At 54.4% G+C, this 14,636-nt stretch overlaps 1 protein-coding gene across 19 annotated transcripts; it reads right to left on the bottom strand.

The window, feature by feature from the left end:
- Positions 1-2,043: 2,043 nt before the first annotated feature.
- Positions 2,044-14,485, bottom strand: ENDOV (endonuclease V). Of its 19 annotated transcripts, none has more exons than XM_054846243.1 (9): positions 14,389-14,485; positions 13,780-13,957; positions 12,500-12,634; positions 12,024-12,063; positions 11,809-11,921; positions 11,631-11,699; positions 10,867-10,967; positions 4,592-4,672; positions 2,044-3,527 (listed from the first exon to the last, which is right to left on the bottom strand). In XM_054846243.1, exons 1-9 carry the CDS (start codon positions 14,442-14,444, stop codon positions 3,500-3,502), a joined length of 801 nt encoding a protein of 266 aa, XP_054702218.1. In that variant the 5' UTR covers positions 14,445-14,485; the 3' UTR covers positions 2,044-3,499. The 19 variants fall into 19 exon arrangements, with proteins under 19 accessions (XP_054702218.1, XP_054702211.1, XP_054702213.1 ...); XM_054846236.1 differs by having other exon boundaries at positions 4,596-4,672; XM_054846238.1 differs by having other exon boundaries at positions 10,784-10,911.
- Positions 14,486-14,636: the final 151 nt, after the last annotated feature.

Genomic DNA, 14,636 nt, shown 5'->3' with positions numbered 1-14,636 from the left:
CAAGGGAAGCAGCGCATAGAAGTGCTGGGTTTTTTTTTTTTATGTTAGCTTTTTGCACTCCTCCCCTCCAGGCAGAGGCATCCCCCCAGCGAGGCAGGCTGCAGCACAGGGCTTGGGCAGCGTTACCAGCCCCAGCTCTCTCACAGGGCGACTGCGCAGGCTTTACGGGCACCAGAAAGCCCAGCGGGAAGAGGCAACCCCAGCTGCAGACCCACAACAGCAAGAGCTTCACATTCCTATGGAGAAACTGGGTTCCACGTAGCCCAGCACACGTCTTTTGCCACAGAACCTCCACCAGCTGGCAAACCCCAACCCTCTCCCGGTCAAACCCCAACCAAAAGCACACAAAATCACCCACGTATCCAGAGAGCTTACACCAGCAGACACTCACCACTCCAGCTGCACAGCCAGGTCAGAGGGAGCTACGGTCCCATCTGTGAGGAAACCCCTTTTCTAGCAGGGCAGGCCCCAGCACAGGAGCTGCTCTGCTCCCCCACAGACCCCTCCTCCGGCACAGCTGAGCCAAATGAGGTGCTTCAGCACCGCTGAGATAAATTTGCAGTGGGAGCAGCATGACCCAGAATTTGGGATGAGCCTGGGCTGGTCCTGTGGCACCCTGGCACGGGTAGGCTGCTCCCTGGGCCAGCAAAGTCCAGGCAATCAGCAAAAAAAGATGGATTTCTCTGGTGCCCTGCCCACAGTGTGTCAGACATGCCTAAATTTGAGACCGGCTTTAGAAGCCCCTGTCCCCGTGGTTTAGTGATGTTGTGGCTGGTTGGAATGAGAAATGGATGGACCAGCTGCTGCTGATGGTGGTCCCGTGGCTCCTGGGAAGAGCTGGGAAAGGTCCCAGACCAGTTCCTCCCAGTATGAGCTCACTAGCTAATACCCCTGCCCCAACCAGTGAGGGGGGTCCTGCAGGGCTCACCCCACATCCAATAGCTTTGGCAGAAAGGGAACGGAGAGTGTTTGTGCTCCGAGCTGACGGCGCCCAGCCGTATGCCGGGACGGGGGGCACAAGAGGTGGTTTTTAGGGGCTATGGGGGTTCCCACCCCAGCAGACCTTTGTGTGCAAACAGCTGTGCACAGCAAGCCCTTCCTCGTTAAGCCTGATTGAGTTTCCTGTTGCAGGCAGAGTGGGCCACCGCTGCTAATTACAGGACTAATTCTCTTCCCTCAGCAGAGCATCCAGGCTGCGGCTGCTCTTCCCTGTCCCCCCCATCACACCAGGGAGCTGGGAAGCGTTTTGCTGGGCTCCCGCTGCCCCTGGGCAGCTCCAGCCATCTCACACGGATGAGAGGCGGCAGCACCGCGGGGCCGTTCCCACCGCATCCGGTCGCTTCACCGGTTTCTCAAGCTGGGAGGCAGCGCAGTCGCGGGGTTGCTTTTTAGGAGCGTCCATCCCCACACTGTTCCCTTGAGCCGGGGGACACAGCGGTGTCAGAAGGGGTGCTGCGTCCGTGGCGTAGGGAGCGAGGCGAGAAGGCCGCCCTCGCGTCCCCTCAGCCGGGGAGCGCTGACTACCCCCAAAGCCAGCGTAGACGCAAACCCAAACGCTTCCTCCTCCCCCGGCCAGCCAGGCAGCCCTCGGATCCCACACCCAGCACCGGGATCAAAGGAGCACGCTTTCACTGCGACAGCTTTTCCGTCCTGGTCTCTGTCCACCCACGTACCAAACTCCCCTGTGAAAATGGCTTTGAGGCTCCCAGGAGATGGCACGCTGCTCCTCGGGGCTGGGAAACCGCAGCGGCTTCTGGCTGTGTCTTTTAAAACACATCCATCAGCCAGGGGTTTTTTGGGAAGCACCCTATCAGTGCCCGGCCCCCTCTTCAACACTCGCAAGGACCAGCCCAAGGCCCCGAGCGGGAGCCACGTGCGTTGCCTCCTGCCTTCTCCCCACCCGGGTTTCAGGGTGCAGCGTGGAGGGAGGAACCAGCCCAGAGTCGGATCCAGCAGGTGCTGCGCAGACACGCGACAGGGGCTGAATGGATGCCCAAAGCAGCGCCGAGACCGAGGTGGTGGCAAGAAAAAGAGCAACAAAAGCTGCAAGATAAATTTATGCAAAAGCGAAGTGCCTGGCGGCATTCAAAACAGAGCACGGGAGTCCTGACCCTGAGCACCCCTCGCCAATCCCCGGACAACGTCCTCTTCCCTCTTCAGGCTTGAATCTTACACAGCCACGGGTTTTTAAATCAACATGCCAGAGTTTTGGCTGTGTTCAAGAACTCATACATCTGCTCCAATTTTCTTTGGAAATGCTCAGGAACAACCTGCCGAATCCCACCAGGAACCCACACCTTTGGAGGAAAAGCTTTAGCCCTGCAAATGGGACAAGAGTCGCTGTATTGATTCAGGGACAGAAACCGTCCTGTGCTCTGCTGCTGGAGCAAAGCTTCACCACTGGCCTGATGGAGGGTGTTGGTCCTGGTGCCTGGGCACAGAGAGCTTCCTCCTCACCCAGCGCGACTGCTCCCGCTCCACCCAGACTGCAAAAGCTGGAGCCTGGGATCTGGCCACTCGGAGTGATTTGTGCCTTAGGAAGGACCTCCCTCTTCATCCTCCTGATGGGAAATTTTCCTTTCCCTCGAGTTGCTCTTTCCTTCAGGAAGAGCTGGTCTGCACCGTGAGCCTCGGGCACTGCGGAGAGGCTGGCAGTAACACCAAGCAAGTCTGGGTACCGTAACAAACCGTGCTTCGGCAGCAAAGCAGAGCAAGCTCCCCCCGAGACCAACACCACGAGAGCACCACGTGCCCAGCACAGATAATGACTGGCACCCAGCCACCATGGTCCGGTCGCTGCGGCGTGGCACCGAGGCAGCAGGCACGCCGGAGCCACTGACACCAAACAGACAAAAAGCTGCTCAGGTACTGGAGCTCAGACCTCTGAGCCTCTTCCAAAATCCGCAGCAGACTGTTGGCTCCGTCCCCTCCCTCGTGAGTCACACGCCCACCTGAAACACAGCGTCCTCTGCCCGTCTGTCAGGACCAGCCGGAGCTGCAGACTGGGCTTCTGTTCCCCGGAGACGTGCAAAGTGAATGTGAGCGTACAAGCTGCAGGGACCGGGCGGAAGCTGTTCCAAAAATGATGAGAAGGGAAGTCTCTGTGCCACAGAGGGGTGGTGGGAGCCAAAGGCCAGCTCTGGAGTTTGTTTATAACTAAGTTAAGTGCCTCCGCGTCTCTTTGTAAATCACCTCCTGCAATTGCCCAAGTACTCAAGGAAGTTGTTGCAAACTTACAAGTGTACAGTTGCTTACACAAATATTTTTACAACACTTAAAAATCAACCCTGAGAAACACGCTCTATACATTATCCTTGAGCAGAAGCCGGTCTGCCTGCCCACCGGAACCGCGCGCAGTGCCTGGCCCTGTCCTGACTGGCACGGCCTTGCACTGCTCTCCCCTGGGGCGGCACTCGGCTGTTGCACTCAGCAGAACCACGGTCTTGGCGGAGGAGAGGATCCAGTGAAGAGGAGCCCTGCGGTTTCTTCTGCCATCAGACTAATCATCCAGTTCAGCCTCCTTTTTTCTGCTAGGAAAAAAAACAAGGAATGGTTACAGACTTAAAAAGTAGAAACCAAGAAAACCAAATAACTATGTCATCTGGTGACTAAGGGGCTCAGACACACAGCTTTTGAGATACAGGGTCATCAATGGAATGAGTTTGGTTCTTCTGTTGCACGGACCTCCAAACTAGCTAGCCTCTGCACGAGCTTCAGCACCTGCCGTGGCAAGAAGGTGCGAGAGGTGTTAAGAGATGAAGCTCCAGCACAAACAGGGGCCACCCCCAGGGCCAGGCCACACTGTGCAACTGCCACTACAAGAGCAGAGAAAGCCCCTCTGGCTTCTGGCTGCCTGACTCAAAGAATAGAGGCGCTGAGCAGAGCACGATGAGTTGCATCATCCAGGTGTCCTAAGGAATCCATAAGAGCTGCCCCAGTCAGCACAGGCAATCCTTCGCTACCACCACCGGCAACCTTCACTCCTTCTGTTCCATCAGGGCCCCGAGAGCAGAGTGGGCTCTGAGTCCTGATCCCCAAGCAGCTCCTGGGGCTGGGCCACCTGGTATCTGCCCGGCCTGGCACTGCTGTGGGTCTGAGGGAACCCCCCAGCACGCTCCCGTGAACTGTGCTCGAGAGGCGGCGTAGCCACAACACACGGACTTCCAGCGCCTCAGTGGACTTGCTATGGATTTGCACCAATAAACAGAGTGGCCGCTGGCCTGCGTTACGTAAGAGTGGCGGAGTCTGAGCCTCCCCGGCTTTCTGGGGGCAGAACCCAGCTCCCTGCAGGATATTTCTGTTCACCCTGGTGTCACACCTGTAGGCGTTCGTGCTTTTGCTTATCACAGGCGCCGGAAAGAGACCAAATCCCCAACGACCTTCCCCAGCCTAGGACACAGCGCTCTGCGGAAGAAACGTGTGAAGTAGCATGGCTACAATCACCAGAAATCACCCTTGATGGAGGCAGCATATGTCCTGATGTCACTTGAGCTCACCTTGTTACCCTGTCTGTCCCTTTAATGTCATTACCGAAGATCATTACATGAGCAGATCCCCTTTGGAGAGGCAGCTGCTTGGGCTGCCCACACACCTACCTCTCTGGCCCAGAAGATATGACCTCCAGTGGTGAACACAGCTGCTTCCGAATATACTCCCTCGATCTAATATCAGCCTGGAATTAAGGAGGAAAATGAGTGAAAACGGATTGATCAGCCTGCTTGGTGCCTCCCCTTTGTTATCTCAGTATGCTCCTGCACACCCTGATGTCAGTACATCACAAATAGCTCTCGTACGACTGTGCTGCAAAGAGGAACCTGCATGTTTCTTTCCCTGTTTGGTTTCTGTGCCTCGCTGCCAGCTGCTTGGGAGAATGAAGACTTAAAATGAAGAAATACAGGGGCCTGGACCAAACGGCCTTACCAGAGTACAATCCCTTTCGGAAGCAGACGTGACACTTGCTGAACCCTTTGCTCCTCGTAGGGGTAAGAAGGTGAGGCACTGGGCACAGACGGTTCCTGCCAGCCAGTGCCTAAGGTGTGCGCAGCCCTGACCTACCCCAGCACGGCAGGATGAGCAGCCAAAGCAGGACCCAGACCCGGCTTCCTCAGCAAATCCTGGCTGCAGCTGAGCACAACTGGCCCTATGGGACCCAGAGGACGAGGAGCCTTCCAGCACACACTGCTGTACACGAGCCTTCTTGCAGCAAGTACTGACCCAGCTGCAATCCCTCACCTTACACCTCCTCCTCATCATCCAGGGATGCAACAGGCCAGCAAGAATTTCCAGCAGCTTACTAAGAAGAGGTGTTCACCGGCAAAGGGAGAGTTGTTGGGGTGATGGGCTGCTTTTCCATTTTGCTCTGTCTCTATGCCAGAACTGCAAGCCTCCTTTGATGAACCCTGGCAGCAGAGCCGGGAGAGACCTGGGAGTCTGAGAGTGGTCTAGTGCTTTTGTTCTTTGAACCAACCCAAATGACTTCTTCCACAGGTAGGCCCCTCCAAATGCAGTGCAGGAAAATGAAACGAGCAGCTAAGCTCCTTCACAGGCCTCTCCAGCAACAGCTCATCACTGTCTGATGAGAGATGGAATAGACTTGTTAGAAACTTCAGGGCAGGGTGAGTCTTCCTTTCCTCAAGAGGAGACATTCCAAAAAGTAAACCAGCTCTCCCACTGAACCGACAGCAGCTGCTCCACCACCCTCGCTCCATAAAGGGACTGCATGCCATGATCACATGCAGGTCTCTGCAGCGCTGAGGAGTTCCTGTGCATCAGCAAAATGCTCACAGCTAAAGATGCCCAAACCAAATTACTCCCCTTCAGTCCAGGACTCTGCCCACCCTTCTATTCCTTGGGATCATCTTCATCCCTTTTGCGCAAAGCTACCAAAACCCCTCAGCCTATACTGATGTGCAAAAGCAGTACGGCCCCTGGCCCCCAGAAAGCTGTTGCGAGTGCCAAAACCCTATGGACATGAACGCAGATCTCTGCAGCATTGCAAGGCAATTTAGCATGAGACAGTGGCTCATAGCTCCCTCCTCAAAAGGTGGGGAACTATTGGAGCAACTGACTTGTCCCGGAGTCCCCATGGACTCTGCCACAATAACCTCCCCTGTATACTCGGTGACACAGAAGCTGTGTCCCAGGACTATGTAACAGGGGCTCCCACTGGCATTGCAAGCAGGTGCAGGCTGCAGCCTCCAGGCTCACAGCACTCCAGGATCATCCATGGTCTTTATAGCTGTGACACTGTGGTGTTCCCAAAGGATTAGCTTTTCTGGTCACTTATCAGCTGAGAAATGGGACTCTGCCCTCCAGAGGAATCTGTAAATTGAGAGGGGAACAGGGCTGCAGAGGGCTGTGGAGAGTTTGGGAATATGGCAATCCAGCAGGCAAGTTCTCAAGAGGATACGGGAGGAAAAGAGAGAAGTTGGCGTTGCCCATTCTTGTACCCATCCCGTTCCTTCCTCTGTTCCAGCAGTTGTATGATGCAGCAACAGATGGAGAAGCACACCGCTCGTCTGCTGCATATCCTTTTCCCTAGGCAAGAGCTTGGCTCATCCTGCCTATGTGCCTGATGGGCTGGCAGTGCAATGGTAATTATGCAGCTAAAGCAGGTAAAAACATCCACTAAAAGCAAACAGAGAAGGCACAAGCACATCCTTGGTTCTATCGCTTCTTGGCAGCAGTTGCAAGGCAAGTGACTGACACACCTTTCACACCATCCTGCCTCGTGACTCCAAAGACAAAGCTGCCAAGGAAGACAAGGGGAGCAGTTTACACGCCAGGCTGTAGCCAGGCTCTAGGCTCTGCTTTCCAGTACCAAAATCAAAAGGAGTAATGTTGAGACTCTACCAAATTCGTGGTTTACTGCCCTCCTCATTTGAAACTGAGCTTGGAGCCATTGCCAAACCTCATCAAACCCATCCTCACGCAAGTGTCTGGTTCCTCCCTTCCTCTTCTGGTACACTCTCCTGTGACAAGAGTCCTCCTGAGCTCACCAGGAAAACTGGATTGCCGTGGTTTATCAGCAATGCAGGACAGCATGTGGTCAGAGAGTAGCAAGGAGAACACCAACAGAAAGCCCAAGAGCTACAGAAGGTGTTGCTGGACATTTACTGGATGCTGTCTTTCCCCAGAAGCGTTATTGATCACCTTTCCAGTGCTGCATCATACTAGCAGAAGACTCTCAGATGCTATCACAAGCATGCAGATCTCGGGCTCTTGGGCAACTTCGAGAATCGGCGTTGATTTTTACATTCCCTCAAAGTTTTTTTCTTTTTCAGAAACTTCCTTTCTCAAAAACACTGCTACGCCATGACATTTTAGAACAGCTGCTGTGCCCCACCTCAAAGACGGATTGTCTCTCTCCACTTAAAAAACAGTATGTGACCTTCCCAGCTGGAAAAGCTTCACAGCATATGATGATCATGCTAATAAAGTGGGTTAACGCATCCCCAGTGGCTGTCCTTGAAGCATTCGCTCCTCTCATCGCTGTTCTACTTCTGAAGAGTCCCTCCCGTACCTCAGAAAGCTCCCCACCACCCCTCCATCCCTGCTGCTCCCAGTCAGACCTCTCGGGTGGAGGCTCTGCCTGCTTACTGCTGGAAACGCAGCTCCACAACTGCTTAACGATTCTGCAAGCTCAAGAATGAACAATAGTTACATAAGGGGTGGTTTGTTTGGGAGGTTTTTTTCCCTTCTCTCTATAATTGGACAGTTTCATAACTGAACTGACAAATAACTTTGATCACTCTTCAGGATAAGAGATTACGTGATGTATTTTATAATAAGGGAAGGAGATTGTTCAATAGAGTCCCTACTGGGAGACCAAGGTAGCAAGAGTCTACATCTACAAACTACTTTTCTAGGGAAGAAAAACCCAACCGCATTCTGCTGATAACATAAGCAAACGCTTGATTAGGTGGCAAGTGACTGGCCAGTCCCCACTCTAACACAGTGCTGAGAGACAGCTTAACCCAGCGTATTAACCAAGAGGCTAATCAATAAGATGGATAACTGTCCCGTAATAATCCTCACAGATTGTTTCTATTTTCAGAGGGGACTAGTGCTGGCATTAGAGTCTGGAATTGTTGCTTTGCCTGTTTTACGAGGGGCAGTGGTGATCCCTGTGTAAACAGCAAGCTTGGGGTGGGGGGTACGTCTGAAGGGAGGCAGAGCTTCAGAGTATCAGCTCCAGATCTCTCTGCTGGGCCACGGGAGCTGTTCACACAGAGGAGAGGGACGATGGCTTCTTTCTCACTTCTCCTAAGGGCAAGTGTTTAATCTTTCACATGGAGTGACCTGCAGAAATTCACAGCTCTGGGCAGGCCTACTTCTGTCCTTCTTGGTGGGCTGGAGCAACGTCAGGCTGTCCCATCCAGTGCTCCCTGAGCCAGCAGGAACCAGCTGGGCAACTGCCAGCTGGAGCTAAAAGGATCATCAAGTGAGCTGGAGGCTGGTGTGCAGCCAACCGGGAACCTGGAGAGTCAGTCCCACCACAACCCTCGTCAGCTGGAGAGTGTTAAAAGCTTCTGTTTCCCTGCTGTGCAGGGGGATCCTGGGTCTGGGCAGGCTTGGAGTGTGGGTGAACGCTGGAGAGGGGTTCTGCCCTCTGCCAGAAGTAGGCAAGGGGAGTTGCTCTCAGGAGGGCTTGGTATTGTTCCAGCGCCACTCAGCTTGAATGCTTTGCTTGTTATTCTGGGTTGACAGCTCCTGCCTACCTCAATCCCTGTCTGGGTAGCTCCAAATGATCAAATCTCTGCAGAAGAACCTCAAAACCTCACAAGTTGGCTGGGCAGAGAGATCACCCCCGTGCAAGCAAAATTCTCCCAGATCCGCCTTGCACTTACACATGGAATAAGGACTAAGTGGGATGTAAATACTGATTGTAGGTGATAATGAACTTCCCTCTGCCTTCTCTGAAAGATCACTTCTCTCACCTGCATCACAGCTACAGTTGCTTTGGCAGCACGACCACATTGTGGGCTGAATGCAAATCAAACCGTTTCTGAGCACTGCCGAGATACTGTTGCATGCCCAAGCAGCACCACACACCCTATACAGGCTGGCCAGCCATACCTCTAGGAAAGTAGGAGGTTTAAGTTCCCACAACAGTTGTACAGCACTACACATGCTGCAGCACAGTACTGCCTTCATACAAACCGTAAACACAGCCTCAAGAAGGCATGGGCAGCTGAGCTGTCTTAAGAGCACTTTACTTCCAGGGCTACTAGAACTTAGAAACTACAAGCTAATGATCCAGCGGTCTTTCACAACACTGGGGAAGCTGTAAGCACATCACCCCTCAGGTTTGCAAGCTTGTTCTGGGGACACACCAGAGCAAAAAGGCCAAGTCAGTCACCCAGGCAGGATTCTCCACAGCCTTCTACTTCCTAACTCCAGCTTTAGATGCTCAAAAGCTGAGGCTTCCAGCACTGCCCCGTGTCAAGATCTGAGACAGTCACCATTCAGAGGAACTGCGACAGGGAAAAGTCCCATGGAAAGGTGTAGGTGTCCTTATCTCCTGCCATCGCTCTACCTCTACAGCAAACACACTCCCTTTGGGATTTTTAATCTCTCTGTAAGGAAAGCGACAACAATTCATCCCATCACATTCAATAAAGGCCACAGTTAGAGAACTGGAAGAGTCTCAGAACACAGGTAAATACTGGAGATCGTTGGAAATGAAACGAGGGTGATGAAAAGCCCCAAGACAGCTTTTTGTTTCCAAAGGGAATGCTTTTCCCCTTTCCTCTGAACATGCCGAACTGCAGAGCTAGCTCAGAGCTCTGCGGAGGCATCTGTCCCTTGCTGGAAGAGATTACATAAGAAGATCTATCAGCCTACTCCCGTCTGGCAGGTAGTGGTTTATGAGATCAGAAACTCCAGTTCTGGTATGGGCACTTCAAGGTTTGTTTTGCTCCAAGGTGTTAGATTTTTGTTTGGTTTATAACTATAGACTCAAGACTCTGTTTTCAGACAACACTGCAGTACCGATGAGAAGCTCCTGTGTGCAGAGACTGCGTAGCAGCCCTCAGCAGGATCACCTTAGCGCTGCTCTGAGGAGCTGCAGAGCAAAGGTGGCCAGACACCTGACACGCACGGCGGTGCAGCGATGCGAACAGCGTGTTCCAGGGCACCGCTACAAACACGGACATCTGAACGGCCCCGCTCCCTGGGCAGTCGCTGGCTCTGGCCTGCCTGAGCCACCAACAGCAGGGTGACCCTGAGAGAAGGGAAGCACTTGTCAAGCTGGAAGTCCCAGAGGCTTTATGCTTCTCCAGATCCTTTCCTCCAGCCCTGCTGCGGTTTAATTAGTCTGAAGCTGAGCCTTGGTGGCAGCTGCGGCTCACGGACGGTGATCCAGTGCTGTCACCTACCGGCTGGCTGCCGCCCCAGAGCCTGCAGCTCCTTGTGGAGTGCAGTACCAGGGAAAAGCCCAGAGGAGCAGCACTGCGGTCTGTGCTAGGCTCAAAGTACCCAGGAAAACTGCATTTCCAGCTCCTCTGTATTAACATCAGCATCACAGAAGTTGCCTGCAGAGAGGAACCAAGAAATCAGTCAGGCTGGGTCTGCAGTAAGGGCTGTGTGTGCTTCCAGGCACTGCGTCAGGAGAACGAGCAAGGAAGAAGGATCAGTTAACTACCGTGTAACCACCGCCACAACAGGCAGGGGAGAACATGCCAGCAAGAAAGGTGCCAGCTGTAGAACTGTCAGTTGCAGATGAGTGGCAAACTGCGGCTCTGAGACGTTGCCATCCACAGCCCCCTCCACGCCTGCTTGCCTGCTTCCCTGCTCCAGGCCTGCCTTCCCCTTCCTCAGCTCCCCTGCTTCGGTACCTGACGGATGGGCTCCGGGATCCGGTACCTGCAGCAGGACTTGACTAGACGCACGGCTGTCTCCAGGCACACCCTGTGACCCACAGAGATATAAAGCGGCTTAGAGCTGTTGTTGTAGCTACGCAGGACCTGTGCATTCAGAAACAAGAAAGATCAAATACTTAAGAGGCTTATTTTAACAAATACAGAGTGGCAGATGAATCATAAGCTAGCCAGTTGCCTTCAGAAGGTGGGACGGTGGCTCTGTATTTGGTAACTCCCAGCCTTCTTGATCCTCTACTTCCCAGTATCTCCTCCGATGGACTGCCTGCCCTTTCAGACCCCTGTGGCCCTTCCCCAAATGCCTCACGCTGCTCTGGGAAGCAGTGGGACTTGCTAATGCAGACTATGCTGAAATAACACCAGCTGCAGGAAGTTTCTTACATCCACCCATTTCCCGTGCAGCACTCAGAAGAGTCCTGTGCTCCCATATTTCATCCCAGTAGGCTGCTACAGAATTAGCACCTCTCCGTGCTTGTGGTTCCCAAATGGGGGTGCTGGAGCACGGCACCTGAGATGCCATAGCCACGGACATGAGCATATCCAACACCTCAACTGTCAGCTCTTTCTACAAATGCCTGAGCTCACAGGAAGGGGAAAGCAGCGTTAATGTCACCTGCTGACACCGCGTCTTCCTGAACTAATAGCGCTGAGACAGTCCCACTATAGAGACAACATCCTCCAGCACTCCCAGCCACACAGAACTGGAAGACTTGACAGCCAAGCAAAGAGGAACCCCCCCCTGCAGCTTACCATGCCCAGGACTCCCCCCGAAGCGCCCCTCAGTGGGAACGTATCTCCTTCCCTCTGCAGGGAATGAACCTAGGGATAAACACACACAAGATCAGTTAGTTAGAAAGTACACATATGCGGCTGTCCCAATTCTCCTGGGATATTAAAGAGTGGAAATAAATTCCCCGCCTGGCCTAACCTGCTCTCTGTGCAGCTCATCCCTGACCAAGCCATCCACCTGTAGGAGGTTCTTGGCCACTCCAACGCACGGTAGATCCGTCAGGACTCCGAGGTGACAGGCCACACCAAATCCTGCCAAAAACGAGTCACTGTAACTGCAGGACACCAGAGAATACGAATCTCAAGCAGCAGCACGGGCACCCTGGAGAGCAGGGCTCTCCCGTGAAGTCCTACCTCTGGGATGGAGCAGGCCATTCCCATCTACAAGAAGTACCTGAAAAAGCCAAAAAAGAAATGTTATTTCCTGTGCACTGAGAGCCACTCCAATAAGCAACCAGTGATGCTGGCACTGTAAGGAAGGAGAAGCCTCTCTCAGTCCTTCTACTTCTAAGAGTCTTCCTGCGGTGCTGTCTACGCCTGACTCTAAATGATGAGCAGCACGAGCTCTTAGGGGCTGGCAGCGCTCTTCACTGGTGCTGCACACAGAACAGCACTCCCATTGCCAAGGGAGGCCTGGCTGTTCTTGGCTTAGCATCCCTGGTCTCTAAGGAAAGGGCAAGAGACGCTTCAGTAGGACTCTGACACTGCCCCTCCCGCCCCGCCGGTGGAAAACAGCCAGACAGCGCGGTCTCAGGAGAGGGAGGAATGCTTTTCAGCAGTACGCTGCACCGTCACGGCATCTCAACTCAGGACAGAGAACTATGCCGCACCTGAGGTTTGAGCTTGGGCTCCTCCTGCTGAAGTCTCTGAACAGCTTCCACCAGGAAGGGGACCTCCCGGAAGGCCAAGAATCCCGGCACGTACGGGGCGCTCACAGCCACCATCCGGCAGTCCTCATACAGCACCTGGGAGCAGTGGGACAGTGCAAAGACAACGACCTCCAGGGCTTTGCTGGTTGGTTCTTGACCATTTCAGAGGCACCTCCCCTGGTTTATGTCCCCTAATCTCATCTTTTTTTAAAATACTCTGCTTCTGGATCTCTCCCACAAAGCTACTGCCCTTGGGTTGGGTCAGTCTGTCACTCAGAGAAGGGATAATGAACTGCTGACAGAAGAGAGCTGAACATCACCTACCACACCCCGCCTGAGAGTGAAGTCCTTGAAAGGAAATGGGGGCAGCTATTCAAAGAGACAGCGGGGCACCTCAGAGCTCACCCAGCCAGAGCATTATCAAAGGGTGTCTGTCCCTGTGTGGGGACAGGCCAAAAGAAGCCCTGCAAGACAGGACAAAACCACCATCATGCAAGGCAAGTCAAGAATCGAGGCAGGATTTGAAATTTAGTTGATAAAAATCCCAGCGGCCAATGTTGAACTTTATTTCTCTGTTATAGGTTTTATAGTTAATTTTTATATCCTTTTGAAAGCCGGGAAAGAGACCAAAAATCTTTATTAATTCAAGTAAATTGACTGTGGGGTGTGGGAATCATGGTAGTTTTGAAAAGGCTTTTGTATGGTACATCCCATATTATTAGTCGATTCCCAGCAAGAACTCACAAACAAGACATCTGCTGTTTGAGCGCTACAAATGCTTTCATTTCCTCTCGTGATGGGCACTGAATAACAACGCTCCTTTTTGTCTCCTTCTGGGTAGTAGCCAAGGCTGGTTATTTTCAACATACACCTAAACCAGGTTCAGACTTCTGTGCCTGACCAGGGACTACATCTCATCACGGTATTTTCTGATTTACCAACTAAGTGGAACGCCTACTAAAGCTGTCCCTCAACACCTCTTAAGCTCCCAGGAATCCTACGAACCTCTCACAATTAGGAGCGGTTCGCAGCGCATCTTCCTAAGCTTATGTCTAAATGCGTACGGGTATTTTTTTTCCTCTTTCTTGTGAACGTAGGGTCGGAGGTCGTGCTGAACGTACGCGTGGTGACTTACTGACGTCCCATGAGGCAGGGCTGCAGTAACGGCCGTTGTGTAAGTGTTGTGTGGAAACCCTGCGGTTACCTGGGCACGACCCCAAGCAGCGAGGCTGTTCACTTGCCGTTACCTCCAGAGCCGGGTAGCTGAGAACCACGAGGGAAGCGCAGGCACGGGTGTCGTCTCCTTTGATATAAGACAGGTCCACACCTCCCACCCTCTCCAGTCCCGTCAAACCGGAGTCCTTCTGCCACTCCTCGGTGTCCTCCGCAACCACGCTGGCTTTTAACCGGGCCTGCTCTCTGGCGAAAGACCACACCGCCGCGGTGGGACCGGCCGCCGGCCCAGCCCGACCCGCACCCACGCCCCGAGGCCGGCAGGCGCGGGGGGAGCCCGGGGAGCCCACCACGGGGGCAGAGCACCGGGGGGCTCTTCTCGAGGGGCCCCAGAACCCGTGGGGACGCGGGAACCCCGCCGCTTTCTCCGACAAGGGGAGCCGGGGGGGGGGTGCAACGCCCCTCGCTTTGCGCTCGTCCTCACGGGGGCCGTGGGTGCGCGGGGAAGGGACGGAAGGGGAAGGGGCCCCCGCCGCGGCTGGCCCGGTACCGAGCGGGAGAGAAGGGGATCCCGCCGGGCCCCCCCCCCCGCCATACACGGCCCAGCCCGCAGCCGCACACGGTTGCCATGGCCACCGCCGCCCCCCCCGCGCATGCGCAACACGCCGCGCCGTTACCGTGCCCAGCGGCGGAGCGTGACGTCCGCCGGCGGCTCCGCCGCGCGCCCCGCCATGGCGCCGCGCCGGAAGGGCCCGTCCTCCCCTCACACCCCCCCCCCCCACACCCCCCCCCGGAACACGGGCCCAGAGCGGCCGTTCCGGGCGCGGCGGCGAAGGAGGCGGGAGGAGCCGCGGGAGCCAGGAGGAACTTTATTGGGAAAGAGCGCCCGGAGGTCCGGGAGAGGGGCCCTGCCCCGGGAGTAGCG

Source organism: Grus americana, chromosome 18, assembly GCF_028858705.1.
Source record: "Grus americana isolate bGruAme1 chromosome 18, bGruAme1.mat, whole genome shotgun sequence".
NCBI lineage: Eukaryota > Metazoa > Chordata > Aves > Gruiformes > Gruidae > Grus > Grus americana.
This window is presented reverse-complemented; position numbering and strand designations above follow the sequence as displayed.